At 49.2% G+C, this 16,003-nt stretch overlaps 2 protein-coding genes across 2 annotated transcripts; both read right to left on the bottom strand.

Annotated features, from left to right (window-relative positions):
• Positions 1-3,116: 3,116 nt before the first annotated feature.
• DFJ58DRAFT_288712 (uncharacterized protein) lies at positions 3,117-4,096 on the bottom strand. The gene is made up of 5 exons (XM_041379688.1): positions 3,861-4,096; positions 3,724-3,792; positions 3,577-3,666; positions 3,201-3,524; positions 3,117-3,146 (listed from the first exon to the last, which is right to left on the bottom strand). Exons 1-4 carry the CDS (start codon positions 3,951-3,953, stop codon positions 3,252-3,254), a joined length of 525 nt encoding a protein of 174 aa, XP_041245394.1. The 5' UTR covers positions 3,954-4,096; the 3' UTR covers positions 3,117-3,146; positions 3,201-3,251.
• Positions 4,097-4,201: 105 nt separating this feature from the next.
• DFJ58DRAFT_913173 (uncharacterized protein) lies at positions 4,202-14,986 on the bottom strand (the record flags this gene model as incomplete). The annotated part of the gene is made up of 15 exons (XM_041395308.1): positions 14,801-14,986; positions 14,649-14,714; positions 14,526-14,591; positions 14,401-14,481; positions 14,243-14,347; positions 13,684-14,185; positions 10,557-13,627; positions 10,430-10,504; positions 10,146-10,378; positions 9,422-10,100; positions 7,810-9,357; positions 6,310-7,680; positions 5,731-6,181; positions 4,428-5,677; positions 4,202-4,327 (listed from the first exon to the last, which is right to left on the bottom strand). Exons 1-15 carry the CDS (start codon positions 14,894-14,896, stop codon positions 4,202-4,204), a joined length of 9,720 nt encoding a protein of 3,239 aa, XP_041245393.1. The 5' UTR covers positions 14,897-14,986.
• Positions 14,987-16,003: the final 1,017 nt, after the last annotated feature.

Here is a 16,003-nt window from a genome sequence, read left to right as displayed (position 1 = left end):
GGTTGCATCCCAGAGGCGGACAGTACCATCTCTCGAAGCAGACACGATGCGAGTGCCATCTGGGGAGAACTGGACTGATGAAACTGAACTAGTGTGCCCCTGTAATGGCCCATCAACTGGCTCCCCCGTCCCTGCATCCCACAGCCAGATATCGGTATCTGAACTAGAGACGATGTATCGGGCATCTGGGGAGATTGAGACTGACCAAACAGAACCAGTGTGCCCCTGCAGGGGCGACCTAACTGCCTCCCCTGTCTCTAGATCCCAGATCCGGATAGTCTTATCAGCCGAACCAGAGACGATGCGTTTGGCATCTGGGGAGATCGAGACTGACAAAACAGAATCAGTGTGCCCTCGCAAGGGCTCACCCAATGGCCTCGTCGTCATTGCATCCCAGAGCCGGACAGTGTGATCTGAAGAACCAGACACGATGCGAGTGCCATCGGGGGAGAACGAGACTGACGAAACCGATTCAGTGTGCCCTCGCAAGGGCTCACCCAATGGCCTCCTCGTCGCTGCATCCCAGAGCCGGACAGTGGAATCTGAAGAACCAGACACGATGCAAATGCCATCGGGGGAGAACGAGACTGACAAAACTGAATCAGTGTGCCCTCGGAAGGGCTCACCCAATGGCTCCCCCCCCGTCGCTGCATCCCACAGCCGGATAGTTTTATCAATAGAACCAGTGACGATAAGAGTGGCATCTGGTGAGAACGCGACCGACAAAATACGGCCAGTGTGCCCCCGCATGGGCGGAATAATTGGCTGCCCCGTCACTGTATCCCACAGCCGGAGTGTACGATCCAGCAAACTGGACACAATGCGAGTCTGATCAGGAGAGAACGAGACTGACTCCATCCCAACTGTATACCCGCTCAGCTCGCTCTGAATAGCCGTCCAATCCAAAGCGCGTCCCGAGGTCAGACGAAGAGCGTTTTGAAATCTGGCAGCTAATTTTCTGGATATCTCAGAGTTGACGGGCGAAAACGGGAGTGCTGATACATAGAGATGTGGCGTGCTGTGCGAGATGATGCCGCCGAAGGTTTGAATGAATATCTGTATATCCATTGCAGTAGACAAGGCATCCTCATATCCCGAACGGTTCTGTGATTGTGGGTGAGCACTTTGTCTGACACTGGATATTAGTAGGCTCACCTTCAGCCACTGGGTAATGATTGCAAGGGAGGTATCTGCGTCGTTGATTGCATTTATGAAGCCAAGTACTTCAAGCCAGAATAGTAATCGTTCGTGGTTGAGAAATGATTTTATTTCGTTTGCGAGTTCCGAGTCGAATTGCGCTCCTCGTACGTGTGAAGCCCAAAATCGACAGGAGTAGGACAGATGCGGGGAAAATGTGTTAACTCGTTCTTGCAGTCCGGGATCCTCGTAATTGGGAAGGTATGATGACTTAAAACCACAGATATTGAAGCGAAGATGTTTCATCGCCTGAAGTGACGCAAAAGAAAGGTCACGTTGCGCCTTTGACACATCGACAAAAAAATCTTGCTTGCAGGATGGGCCTGTCAGGAATTCGCCGAAGGAGGCGTGAAGAGGTCGGATGGGGAATTGTTGGCTGGTGGTACCACTGAGCAGCGGACCCATGCCCTTGACCACCAGGTCAACTTTGTAACGGTCACCTTGATCTGGAAAATGGTCCCGTATGTCATTCAGGGAAGCTAAGGTGAGGGGTTTGGCTGTGCCAAGTATCTGTCCCATCACGGACCGAAACTTCGCTAGTGCGCCTTGATAACCGGCTGGTGTATACTTATCCTGTGGCAGGAGTTCTGCCAAAATGAAGTTATACATATCATACAACAAGTCTTTCCGCTCTCGAGGATCACGAGCCATGAGAGCATTGAAGCAATCCATTCGGGATAAGCCAGCAGGGGTGTCCATGATATATTCCCAGGCAAGACGCGCCCATTCGAAAAGTCCATCAGCCTTCTCAGCGAGAGCTGCAATCTCTTCATCCCGAAAATCCGACAGCTTTCCCAGCTTATCAGATACATAAGTACCGATGTCGTTCTTCGCTTCTGCGGATGGAATACTGTCCATGGACATCTGTCGAATATGCTGAGCACCGCCAAGCTCATCATCGATATCGCGAAGCGGGCGAGAAGTGACAATAATCCGCAAGTTGGCTGGAAGTGTGGCGATTGGTTGATTACCCAGTTTACCCGCAAGGATGTGGAGAATGCGACGCCGTGTTTCGACTCCGCCGCTCTCGTCCAATGCGTCTATCACTATAACGATAGGTCTTGTTATATTCGAGAGCCTCCCTAGGGGTTTCATGAGAAGTTCATCCCACTGCTGGATGATATCTGTCGTCTTCTTCAGCGAACCGTCATCTTCAACTGCATCTGCCAATGCTCGTTTCAACTCCGGATCACGGTCAGCTAGATCGCATGCAATGGTAGAAAAAATCTTTTGATGGCGATGGTCGGTTTGTTGCTGGCGGTCAAAACAATAACATGAACCAAGCCCTCCCGCATCCTTGAACCACTTAGCGATCGTGTGAGCGATGGCTGATTTACCCGTGCCTGCAGGGCCAGACAGCCATAGCACACGCTGAACGTCGCCTCCAGTGCTATTGGCCCAGTTTGTGATCTCTGAGAGAACTCTTGTGCGCGTCTTGGGTAGGCATTGTTTCCCAGTATCTAGCCCAGCGCCCCTCGCATAAGTCAAACCACTGAGCTCCACTGTTTCGACTGAAGACTATAAATAGATGTCGAATGAGAAGCACGTACAAACGCTTACCTGTACGATGGACATAGATGTTTGTGTCGAGAGTGACTTTCTTCTGGAAGTTGTCCATGAGATTATCCAACACTTCGCTATATTGTCGAATCGCATCATCTGTTTCCCGGCCTAGGTTCTTTCCAAATCTCTTCCCTATGATAATGGTAGACGGTTGAGACTGCGAAAAGTGCAGTGACTTGTAAGGACTTACAAAAGCTCTTGATCTTCGAATAATCTCTGATGAAATGAGCACATTCAAGGGTCTGCTGAGAGATATTTCCAAGGACAGTGCGCATCGACGAAAGCTGGTGAAGCCTCTTGTAGTCCGAAATGAAACCATAAACGTCACCCAACTTCTTGAGAAGGCTGAATATCGCTTTATCGCGATCCGCTTGAGCAAGAACTATCTGCACACATAACAACTGAGCAAGAGATAGGAATGAGAGCGAAACCAAACATACTTTTGCGGCCCCAGACAACACACCCAGTGCTATCTTTGCGTATGGATGTACCTATGGAACAAGATTATTTTGGTCCCGATCAAGAGTTGTGGTCCGTACATCGGTGAGTGTCCCAATAACAGTGTCGAAGATCTTGAGTGGTCGAAGATATGTCTCCTCGAAATTATATGCATCCTCGAGATCCGCTGGTGCATTTTGTGCGGCGGATACTCCAGATGTCACCGGTCCCGACAGTAGATTTATGCCTTTGACAGCTTCTTCGGCGTCTCGAATTGCCGGCTGGAGATCAGCGAATTGTTCCACACCTGAAGGGGTATCCTGGACCTGCATGGACAACAGAATTTATGGAGAGTCCATAAACTGAAAGGTGACCTACCTCGTTATTCGGAACCGATGATGCACCTTCACGAGAGTCGACGGTCGGGAGAACAGGGTCGCGGTTGCGTGAATTCTTCAAGATCGAGCGCTTGTTTATGATATCAGTTTTATCCCAGTACACCACGAAGTATTGATTTTGACTCACAGAATTTTTTTTTATTACACTATTCGTAACCTTCCCCAGAAACCGACATATTTTGCCACGAGATCGGCCCTAGACAAAGGATGCATTGACGAGCGTCAGCGTTTCGGGTGCAACTTCATAAAACATCAGCCACGTACTACCGGGCGTCCAACAGCGTTTGTTTCATTGGATGTCTCGATGTCTAGAGGAGGAACTGACCTCGAGCCCCTCGATTGATTGTCGTCGTTCATGGTGAATAGCTGAGGTTGATGATCAGTCTAAGCGAAGTAGGGTGCGACAAGAAGTTGGAGAAAGGGTGGGTCCTGGTGGGTTTAAATACACAATAGGTCATAACTTCGCCTCGAGGCAAATATTTGCTGCTGTATTGACTCCAGGCGCTAAGCATTCGCCTGTCGGAACTCCGGGAAACACAAGGAAGTCAAAGGAACTAATGCTACGGCATCCATCCACATATCCTCCCCGAGGCTCGTGCGCTAGTTTATCTCATAAAAGAAAAATAATATTGTTGGCTAGCAATTAATCCTTCTTCGACGGTGATCCTTTGAATAGTAGATAGTGAGACATAAAAGGGAAGGGCAAAGAAGATACATGAACTAGAAGAATTCTACAGACCGTGGCGTCATAGTATATTTTTGATCACTCAGCGCTACTATGAGTCAGTGAGTCGATGAGCACTAACTGGATAGAAGAATTACAAAACTTACCAACCAGGCGGTCTCCTCAAAGTCTTCGTTTGTCAACCGTTGAGCGCTCAATAGCTTCCCGATGTGGGTGGGCAAGTACCCCATTCCCTTGCGCCTGATACTGAAAAGAGCTTTCAACATGGGGATGGGCGACTGTTCGAAAAGGCGGGGTTGATTTGCAGTAGGAGGTAGATCCTCTGGTCTAATGAATCCATCGCTTTGAACTTCAAACGCACCCTGACCCTCAATATCTGCGATGTAGATCCCCAAGAAGCGGCACAACTGCACATACGTGCTGTGATGAAGAAAGTATAGTTGTCCAGCAAAGATATTAAGTTGCAGGATGAGAGCTTCATGTGGCGTCCACTGCATGGGAAGTGATGGTATACTGTAAAGGCGCAAATCATCGCATGGCTTCATCATTCTGATGACGCGTGGTGTATAAATATGCAAGTGAACTTGCAGACTTGTTCGGATATCTGGTAGTAAAGTGTTGGCCTCGAAGGGGCTTATTATGACCAGCACTCTTGACGCCGCGCTTGAAAGAATCCAATTGACTGGGCGAATGTAGTTGTCTGTTTTGTCCGAGAAGCCGACCAGAGCTGTAGCGAAATCCCTCGAGGCAAGTATGTGATGGGTCCACGGCTGACTGCTCGAGATGGCAGCCGAAGTTGTGGTAAGAACGTCGAAGATTGGAGTGAACACGCCAGAATCTTTTGGAATGCAGCCTGTTCGAATGAAGAACTGGACATCCTTGTCAATCACGTGGTTTGCAGGCGTCACCAGCAGTGGTCTCTCAACCTCGCGCTGAAGCTCGACTTCATTCACCACTTCTCTCACTTGCTCTTCGTCCAGGCGGTTGTCGGGCAAGATGCTGAATCCCAGCTTATGGAATCTCTCCAACAGATCTTCATCTACCGATGTCTGGGAAGCGGAGTAGCTCACAGGAGCTGTAGCATACAACCTTTCCAAGTGCTTGGCTTCTGGCTGAAGCCACGAGAGGGCGAATGCAGCAGGAGTAACTTTGTCAGATAAGAATGAAGACCATGAACGGTGGCGAGATCTGTAATCCATTCCATGCTGAAGCCATTGTGGAGCATGATGTTGAATGTCCAAGCACGTTTCAGCCATCGCCCACACGAGGATATCCGACACGTGAATGTCCTCAGTGTTGTCCTTGTTGTTCACATCCCGAATGTTGCGGTCTACCTCTGGAGGTGCAAAAAACATGACCGAATGGCCGTGGCCGAGCTTTCTCATGCGCATGCAACCTGTTAATATGTTATTGAGTGCTATCATATAAATATATATATTGGATCCTGACCTTGAACAAGGCGGTCCTTAGTGACCTTTGGACCCAATGTGACAGCTGCGCGGAATCCCCGGGGCAAATTGACATCCGTTCCTCGGGTGTGTGCGTCATCCAGGTACAAGACACACTTATCCAGTTGTTGAGCATAGTAAGACACGATAAATGGCTCTACGACTTGATCTCGAGTGCGCACCACAAGCTCATCGTGTTCATTGAAATAGATTGCCGCTTGAGCATCCTGGTTGATTTCTAGCCACATATCCGCCACCTCGTCATTCTGCAATTCAAGCACCCGTGCACCCACATCGAGCAAGACCCGTATTTCTGGCAACTGCTTTGCGATGACTCTAAGGAGTTCCCGAGCGCCTTTACCGGCTGCATGCGAATCGTAATGATCATTCTCGCACTGCAAAAGGTACGTGAGAACTCTGGCGTTCGTACCACGCTGGTGGGCTAGCGCATGCTGTGATATGGAAGTGGGGAAGCAAGTAACGCAAATCGTTTGTTCCGCTGAAGCCGGTAGTGGGCAACCCAGAACACTTTTGTTCTGCAAGGTCCCATGCAGAGCAAGACAACTTGTGGGGGGAATACCTTCGCCTCTTTTGGAAAGACGATCTGAGCCAAGAAGAAGTCTACAACAGCCTTGTTGTGTGCGAAGAGAGGCACTAAACGGGCAGTGAACTGCTCAGTAGAGTGCATGTTGATTCCATTGAGGTATCGCAGGTTATCTGGAAGCACATTTAGAGGCAACCCCTTGATCCACGTCTCATACTCCAATGCAGGATTGTCTTGCTTCCGCAGCTGGTGGAAGCAGGTGGCTAACTGGTTCTCAGTAAGCCCTGCGTAGTAGTATGAAAGACATGTAAGGGCGATTGAGAGGTCTGGATGTCCAAATTCCGCCTTGGAAGAGGGAACATCTTTGGCTCGGTATGGCACAGCGAGCAACGTGCGTCGAGGATCCAGACCGTAATCTATACGCCATTGCCGCTCCTTCAATGTGGATACTAGTATACCGACCGCAAGGAGACCTCGAATAAGCAGTAGTCCATTCCACAGACTAGAGCCAGCGCAATAACTTCGGACTCGATCAAGGCACTGCACGTCAATAGCAGGTACAGTAACACACTTGCGGATGGCATCTTTTATATGAGAAGGCACATGCCCTAAGGCAAAATTGGGAAGTCCTCCATCAAGGACGTCATCAGCTACCAGCTGGACCAACTTTTCGCCCGCACGGACGTCCAGGACTCTGAAACGTGAAAAGCTTCCGATGGCACCCGGCTTAAACTCTACTCCAAGAGGAAATTCTTGATGCAAGTGACGAGCGTGTTTTGCTACAAGAGTCATCACTTGTTGTGTTGTGGTCCATCGGTCGGGATGTCCCTCCATGTGCTGTTGGTGACCCATAGCATAGACAAGTTGAAAGCGAACACGCAGGAGTTCATCGCTTTCATCGAGTATGTCACGAGTGTATCTATCAAGCCACCGTTGACTGTTCAACAGGGATGTGGCAGGCCCAGTCAGTGAGCGCTGTCCACTTGCCTTCGTGGAGGAAAGCTGCTGCTCCACGGTCATTAACTTGAAAGAGAGAACATGATCTGGTTGAGCGATAAGGATACCGCCAACTCTTTTGCACTCGTCAAACAGCGACTGGATGATTTCTGCATGTTCGAGGGTAACTGGAGAAGACCGTGAGAATGGCAGGTAGAAAATTCGCCTGTTGGTAAGGCCACCAAGCCGTTCCACGAGTAGCTGAAACATTTGCACTGCCAGAGGCTTGGGCACGACAACGCGGACCAACTTGCTGCCATCTGCTAGTGCAGCACAACAGATAGGTACGATCACAGAAGATTTTCCTTCCCCCATGTGAAGCTGCAGAGCAGTATTGTCTCCAGTGCTTGGAAATATCATCTCGGTTGCCACACTGGCTTGCATGGGACGGATAAGGAACCGGTTCTCTGCCTAGTATGATCAGCAATCGAGAATTTTGATTATTGATGAGCATCGAATACCTGAATCAGAAGCCAGTCCAGATATCCCTGTGTACGATCTACTTCCTGGTAGCCATTGTTTACCAGCTCGTTTACAAACTCTTCGTGGTCCCCACCAGCTACCAGCCTCAGAAGTCGTTTTGATCGTTGTAACCGAAGAAGAATGTGAGCGAAATTGGTCAAAGCAGTTTTTCCACGAGTCACGAAGAGGTATCCTTGACATGGCGGCAAGAAGCTGGAGTAGAAATGAAACAGTAATGCGTGGCCATTGCCCAGAGTTGAACAAACTCCACTCCGCCACACTTGAGGGAGCTAGATGTTTTTCCAAGTTGCGAAAAGTGTTGCTATAGAGCTCATTACAACGTGCATGATGGTGTTGCAACATGTCAGCTGTCGGGGTTGGGCTCGAGGAGATTGATGATTGTCGGTTATCTAGATTGATTCTGCTGTCTTCTAGATCTGTAGCATACTGGCGACCAAAGGCATCAAATCGAGATCGTGAGAAGGTCGCGATGACATGCTCCAGTGCAGTCGAATCGAACCCGCTACCAGAAGAATTGTCAGTCAGTGGGACAGGGTTTTCAAGTTGTGTGAGTGGATCTGATAGTAATGTAATAACAGGAGCGGGCTTTTTGAGCAAGTCTTCGGTAAGGACAGCGGTGATTACTGATACGGGAACTGAATTGCTCGGAGTGAATGTGTACGGTTGCTTCAAGTTGACAGACGGCGAGGGGATTCGTTTCACTTCATTGAGCACATCCTGCACTTGATCCCAATATATCTTCAGGCGATGATTGCGATAGCAGTTCAAATATAGTTTTTCAAGGGCAGCTGCAAGTGTGGACCTGTCATATCGAGTATCGCTAAGACACTCCAGTGCACGCCTAGGGACGGAATCACAAGGCCAACAACCAAGAAGGACGTTGACCGCCTCTTTCTGCTCACGAAGACACTGTGATCGGAAGAGATCTTGTCGCCGAGCATTAAAATCACTAGATGACTCGTGACAGTCACTAGACAAGGACGCCTCAGGACTGTTGTCGAAGGTAGTATGCGAGGAGATGTGACGGCAGAGACTATGTTCCAGGGGTTCTATCCCGAAGGAAAGGTCATATAGATCATATCCAGGGGAGGAGATGGCGCGGAATTTGGGAATAGCGGCAAATGCAAACATGGTTGCTGTGAGTGCCATATTCTCCGGAGAGGAGTAAGCCATGGCCGATAGTGTGAAAGCGAGCTGGAATGTGTGAGTTTTCCGATCGGTGTGGCGGCAAAGTTCGCAGACAGATATCCATCTCTTGGCCAACTCTGGGTTCAACCATCCTTGGTCATATTGAAGAGATACATCGTGCATCTCCCCAGACACTTTGTTCCACCGAGCGAAAACATCGTAGAGCGACTGACAAGGTTCCAGAGTGATACTCCAGTCGCGCACCATCGATGCACAATCAAAAGACCTTTGTTCATCGACTGAGTAGTGGACCACGTCTCTTGCAGTATATTCACTGCTCAATGATTCGCTTGGATAGAAGGAATGGACTAAATCACGGGAGTAAAGGACAATAGACCGCTGAGAGCCACGTTCTAGGAGGGACTTTTCCCGCGCTGGAAAGTTCGGACAGATTGCAACCCGAGTCTCCTGGAGCACCTGCAGGTTCTGTGCATATTGGGACTATATTCCTGGCAGCATGGTGAAATGCGCAGCTTTGAACATAAGATGGCAAGCCATCTTGCCAATGGATATCCTGCATGTGCATCTTCTGAGTATCATGCCATGTTCGATGGACGGTCAAGGAGCCTAGTCGAGCTAGAAGCTCACAGTCGAATGGGTCGAGCTTCATGAAGGAATAGCATGCAGCGGATTGCAGCAAATACATGGCTTCTTCCAAACCGGTGCGCTTAGTCAACGGGTCTGGGACATGGGCACTACACATGGCGTGCAGGTACACCTTGTACAGTTTATTTGTGAGACCGACGTTTCCCACCAGGCGACAGAGTTCCACGTCAATGGTATAACAATGATAGGAAAGGCGAACAGCATCAGAAGCTGTATGAATGGTGACTTGGATATGGTGGTTTCTAGGCTCTACTTTGATATCGCCTTGTGGGATGATGACACAACGATTGCTGTAAGTCCGTTGATCTTTGGGGCGTAAAACGAGCTGGTTAACGAGTCCGAGCATTGTGCCAGTGGACTGGTTTTCATCAACAACCATGCCTCTCTGGTCGTGCGAATGCAGGTCCCCATCTCTGTCTTTAAAGAAAGAGAGACCAAACCGAGGGAGAACGACCTTGACTACGGTCTGGCCCGCTTCCACATTGCAAGTGACAACCAGATATCGGAAGTCCTCTAGTGGGCTCAGTGTCTTTGCTATCATGTGAAAGGTGGGACTATGAATGTCAAAAAGAGTTGATTGTCCCTGTTGCATGACTGACTGCCCGCCTTCCGTAAATCGCATTTCCCAGTTTTTGTTAGATGGCTCCCACATTCTCTCCTTCGGACGAAATTCGATCGCACGAGTCCTTAGGTTGAGCCAATGCACGTGATTTTCGACCAAGAATGCGGGGATGTCTGGCTCAATCTTATGTCGAGGTATTAGCTCAAGGACGTCCCCATTGACACGTTTCGACTGAATGACAACTTCCTGACTGCGCATCCCGAAAAATATCTGTAAGGACGGTTAAGTTTTGGACATCACCCTTAAACTGTGCTACCTCACTTGAAAGCCATGCATGAGAGCTTTTGTCGCAAACTCGAAGCCGGGCATTTCCGCAGGGAAAACATCAAGCTCTTGCTACTCAGTGCTATCAGATCGCTGGCGACTATTTGGCAAGATGCACACTTACATGACTGAAGAGTACGCCGTAGCTAGGATGCTTCAAAAAGCACACCGGTAGCCTCCTTAAGGGCTTGCCGTCGACCAATAGGCACCCCGTCAACATATCAAGGTGAATAATCTGACGTGATACATCGCTGGAAGGCGCTGTATCACATCTAAGCCATCGAGAGTTTGGAGATTCAAGTACTGTCCAGTAGGTGTGGCGCCGGTATGCAGGCCAGAGATTGATCATCGCCCGATCAAGACCTTGGCTATCATATTCCACATGGCGGTGTAAATGAATCTCTAAGAAGTGTGACAACCGACGATCACGTTCAAGAAGTAGCCTTGAAACCAGGGGAAGACCATGTAGATTTAGAGGCGTGTTGTCCCTCAACATAACGGCGCAGTACACCAAGATCTCTAAGTCATGTGGTGATTGGAGGAGTTCTTTGATACTGTCCGAGCCTACGTCGTAGGTGCTGCGACAAATTGCTGCGATATCGCGAATGTGGTCCTGGCATTCACGACGGGAATTTTCGTTTGTTGCATCTTGGAGAGCCTTGGATAGTTCTTGCACTAATTTGAAAGTTGCATCTCGGACGACGCGCAGCAAGTTGTACGATCGCTCGATGACACCAGAATCCTCTGCCGATGAGAGAAGGCGGGACGTGATAGTGGAGATGGTTGCCATTGTTAGCCCCTCGAGCCAGTTAGCTTCCACACTGACTTTTAAGCTTTGGAGCTCATCGATAAGGGCATGCCCAAAATCTGAGACTCGCAACTCATCGTGCCATACCCTATACCCATCCGCCGAAAGCTCTCCCACCTCACAGCTAGCCTGAAGCAACAGAAAATAGACTTCTGGATCACGAAAGGCGAGCGTGCGTGCTCGGAATTCACGAAGAATGTTAATCCATTGCAGGAGGCTGCCGCTACGTAAGTTGCCGAAAGCAATGAATTCGTGGAGCGTCAATTCTCCATGACACAAAGCCTGGTTGGCTAAGACCTCATTGGAGGTGTGCTCGGTGCTCGACAGGTAATTTTGCAGTCCGTGATACGGGCCTGGCGGCAACTCGTACGTGCATAGATCAGATATGTCGATGTTTTGAAATAGGCTAGACACCCAAACGCCTCTAGTTGCATTGTAAAGGCGAAAACGCAGCGGATTGTTGAAGCGGATGTCGCTTTCAGTGCATGGGAAGGATTTGAAACGGCTCTGAGAGGTCAGGAAGGATTGTGTTTCGGAGGCCAGCGTGATATGCTGGTCAGTACGCTCCAAGTGATAGTCCAAAAAGGGTTTGTAATGTGTGAGCAGCATGAATTGTGCTGCGCTCCTAGTTTGTTTTACAGCTGGGGTGCATATGTCATGAAGAAGGTGGATGGTAAAAGATCGCCACATCTTGAAAGCGATCGGTGCACCAAGTTCAAATGTCACTACCGCTGCATGGTCGACATCGTCAGGAAGTGGCCATTCATGAATTTCAATGCAAAGATGCCTCCTCTCCTGCACTTTTCTGCACCTGCGACAATCACTATCATCGTGTCGACTTGAACCCCGCGGATCCATGTATGTGTCGCATGTGAGAGCATTAATGTCATGGGTGAGATGTCGGTACCTGCTGCTCTTATCGTAAAGATCGTCCATCCGCATGCTCAACTCGACAGCTGCATCGTGCTCGATCCTGCACTTCAGTGACTGTAATTCCTTGGATTGGTGATAATAGCGCACTGCGAACGTGTCTACGCCCATGCTGTCCGAGAAGACAGAGAAACCAAAGCGCGCGCCGCGGATGCGAGCAGCAACATACTGTTGAAGAAGTTTGAGACGCGCTAAAGCAGTGGCGTTTTGAAGGAGAAGGCGATTGAAAATGGTAACTGGAACCTCCGGAGAATAGTCTTTAAGGAGGGGGATTGATCTAACAGCCAGCTTGTCGAGTGCGGCCCATAGTTCGAACAATGTAAGAAGCATGATGGATGTGTTTTCGGGATTGTTGGAATAGGAAAGCCGCCCTTTGGTGGCGTAACTCGTGGCGCACGTTTGAATGGTCTGGCAAGCGGCATTGATGTGAACAGCATCAAGGTTGATGATTTTGTCCACCCAGCTAGCGATGCCCTGCTCGACGGCATGTTCAAAATCAAAAAGTGCTAAAAAAGGGTCCTCAGCATAAGCACCCGCTAAGAATTTGGCATCGGGATCAAGGAAGTCGTCGATACTGCCCCATAGGTGATGATCGGGTTGAAAATCTGGCACTGTAGGTTGAACATAGGTATATTGTAAGACACCAGCGATATACTCTTCGCTCGCTGTCAAAGAGAGCCTGGTGTCTCTGTCTATGTCGATCTTCGAGGCATCCCAGTAAGGGAAATGTGCCTGGGCAACCTGGACCTCCCTCCAACGCAGTTCCAGTCGATTTTTGACGCCCTCGGTCGCGTTGCGCATCATCTCCGCTAAATATCCGTCTTCGACTTGAAGCTTGACCAAACGTCGACTGATTTTGGTGGACATGAAGTAGAGCAGATCGCTCGACAGATCCTCCTGAAGTGCTTTGAATACAAGGTCCGTCATGAGCGAGGCCATGAAGGCCTTATACCCCTGTCGACCAAGGGTGGTGCGCTCGAGGGATGTCTGCAATACGACCCTTATGACAAGCCATAGGGATGATCTCCGCCACGCAAGGTTGTCCTTCGAACATGAGACATCATCGCCTATACGTTTTCGGATACGAGGGATGTCAGCTGGCTCGCCAAAGGCGCGCAGGATGCCAGTCAAAAGCTCGGTGATATAGCGAGGATGTGCAGTGTCTCGGTGTTTGAGAACTGTGGAATGCGCTTCGGCAGTGGTTGCTGCCGAATCTAACACATCGTGGTTCATATGCATGAGAAAGTTCGCCAACTCAGGAAGAAAAGTAGGGTTATCCACAGTTGAGTTTGGTACGGCGATTGCAGGTCCTGGATAAGAACAGAGGAGCTTCCCCTGTGCTGCCATAACAGCAGACGCTACTGGAGAAACTTCAAAGGATTCAAATATCGTATTTGCACCAAGCCTACGAAGCACGACAGCTGCATTTTGTGCTCGAATCACATATGCGAGAATATCTGTAGGGAAACGTTGAGATTTGCATCAATTCGGGTCGCTAACACTATGAGCATACCTCCAGCACGCATAGATCGAACTTGCGACTCAACATCCTGTGTCAGGGAAGTAGATGTCGTTGCAACCCCAAGGTGCTTCAGCATCTTCAACAAATGACTCCAATGCTCTTGATCGCTGTGGGGTAAATGGCTCACAAAATTGCGAGCAGAGCCTAGCACCAGATCAAGGAGGGCGCGATCTCTGTCAGCAGTATAATCATCACGCCGCGGTAACTTGATGGGGCAAAAAATGTGGGTGATTATATACTGCAGCACAGGAGTTTCTTCGGGTTCTGAGGCAGAGGCCGACATATCAAGGTTCGATATATGATATGGATATCCGTTAAGAGCTGTCTGAGGTTGGACGGAGATGTTAGTATCAACAATTGTTTGTACATTTGGGTGAATGTCCGCCCCAGATCTCGCGAGCGGATTCATGTGGTTTATGATTCCATGGGCATCCAGAAGGCTCGTGTTTACTGGGCGGACGCCGACGTCATCCTCCAAGCCAGAAGGGGCTTCCTGATCATAAATATCACGATTTAGAGTAAGCGTAAGAAAACATTTGGATGCAAGTACCTTCAAAACTGGATCTTGAGATGATCCTCGGTTCAAGCTATTGGGATTTTGATAACTAGTGGAACGCTTGTCGTTGTCCCTGGAAAGATGAAGATGCGATGGGTCCTAGGCATTTCTCAGATAAGTGAAGGACTGCAATAACGGATTTGAGTGCCCACCTCGACATTCTGAATCGACGAAGCACGTTCATTGTCGACGTTCCGTTGAATGGGGAGGCTCTTGGAACGCCTAAAGTGTTCCTGCACGATATCAGCCTCAATTCAGGGCATTTACATCAACATACAGATGTTTTTTCAGTCAAACCCTTGATCTTCCGTAGAAACCAATGGATTCTGCCACGGGGTCGGCTCTGTACGAAGGAAATGTCAGAGGCAAGCTATATTTCATGAGCCCTCGTCAGACATACAGATGTTTTTTTAGTCAAACCCTTGATCTTCCGTAGAAACCGATGAATTTTGCCACGGGGTCGGCTCTGTACGAAGGAAATATCAGAGGCAAGATTTTAAGCACGATATATTTCATGAGCCCTTATCAGACGGGATCATCATGATCACGCACCAAGCTCTCGTCAGGGTTTGTGTGGCTGAATTCCCAGGCTTCATGAAGATGATCTAGCCTCGAATCCATGGCACGGGATTTGGAGACATTACTCATCGCGAACAGTGGAAGTTGTAGGACAGTCTGAGTGAAGTAAGATGTAAAAAGTGTGTAGTCAGAGCAAGGCGTGAACTTGCCAAATCCCACGCCTGTTCCCACAGGCGTCCATACCTAGAGAAGGCGCCAATGTATATGTAAGCATTTGACGCCTTGCGGAATCCTGTAATATATGCTGGACAGGCTCCCGTTATCCGGGAGGTGCTATCAGGAACCCCCGGATCATCATGCATTCGTCATTTGAAATTCGGCGAGCTTTGCGCGAGTCTGGAAAGCCAGTCTTAGATGTCAGAGTATGTGAGTTACAGACTTCGACCATTCAGCAAGTGTTATCAGGACTCCAGTATTCTCACTCGTTTCTGAGCCATAGATCTAGAGACCTCGGAACTTGAATAAAGCAATTAGCCTGTTGGCACACTTTCATTCGTCACCCCAAAGCGGTAAATGAAAGACCTTCGGCGATCCTTGTTGAGGGTGTACGGGGGGCAATGCCTTGGCGCCAGGAGTCGTGTTGACAAGTTGCCCATCGGCTGCATGTATCTTCATGGTTCAACACCAGCCAATGGTGGCATGGTTGGAATGGGGTCAAAGAACATGACGAGGACCGCAGCAGGCATCACAGTGGTTTGCAAAACCAAGCGCCGAGATAGGAAAAACCTGTAGGAATTGGGTCATGCCGGCGGTGAATATGAAATTAGTGTGCTTGGCAACGTTCAACGCTTCAAGCTTGCGAATGAAGAGACTGAATGCTTGTATCTTCCAAACAGGTGATTGAGAACTCGAAATCAGGAAACGAAGAAACAATAGTAGAAACGATATCAATTAATCTGGAGGGCAATTGGAGGGTGCCACTGCATGCACATGCTGCAGGCTGGGTGACTTGGACTCCAGACTCTAGAGTCGACTCGGAGCGGCGAGCCTGTACACCAAACAACAACAAACACAGATGCCGCCGTGTGCGGCAACTTTAGGGAGATCAATCGATCATACATGATTCATGAATGTCATGATAACCTATCGACCTCTTTCTTTGTGTTCCAAATTTACGAACTCACCCTCAGTCTCTGTCGAGCCTTACTCAAGAACGCATATGGTCGTGTGTGCCTG

This window comes from Suillus subalutaceus (assembly GCF_016647625.1).
Source record: "Suillus subalutaceus strain FC151 chromosome Unknown DFJ58scaffold_35, whole genome shotgun sequence".
Classification (NCBI taxonomy): Eukaryota; Fungi; Basidiomycota; class Agaricomycetes; order Boletales; family Suillaceae; genus Suillus; species Suillus subalutaceus.
Note: the sequence above shows the minus strand (reverse complement) of the source record. Positions and strands in the feature narration are given on the sequence as shown.

Excerpts from the sequence above, each read along its gene's own strand:
- DFJ58DRAFT_288712 (XM_041379688.1), bottom strand. The coding sequence starts at position 3,953 with ATGAACGACGACAATCAATCGAGGGGCTCGAGGTCAGTTCCTCCTCTA. Across the intron at positions 3,793-3,860 it reads ACGCTGTTGGACGCCCGGTA|GGCCGATCTCGTGGCAAAAT; the intron begins GTACGTGGCTGA and ends TCCTTTGTCTAG. Across the intron at positions 3,525-3,576 it reads CATCGGTTCCGAATAACGAG|GTCCAGGATACCCCTTCAGG; the intron begins GTAGGTCACCTT and ends TTGTCCATGCAG.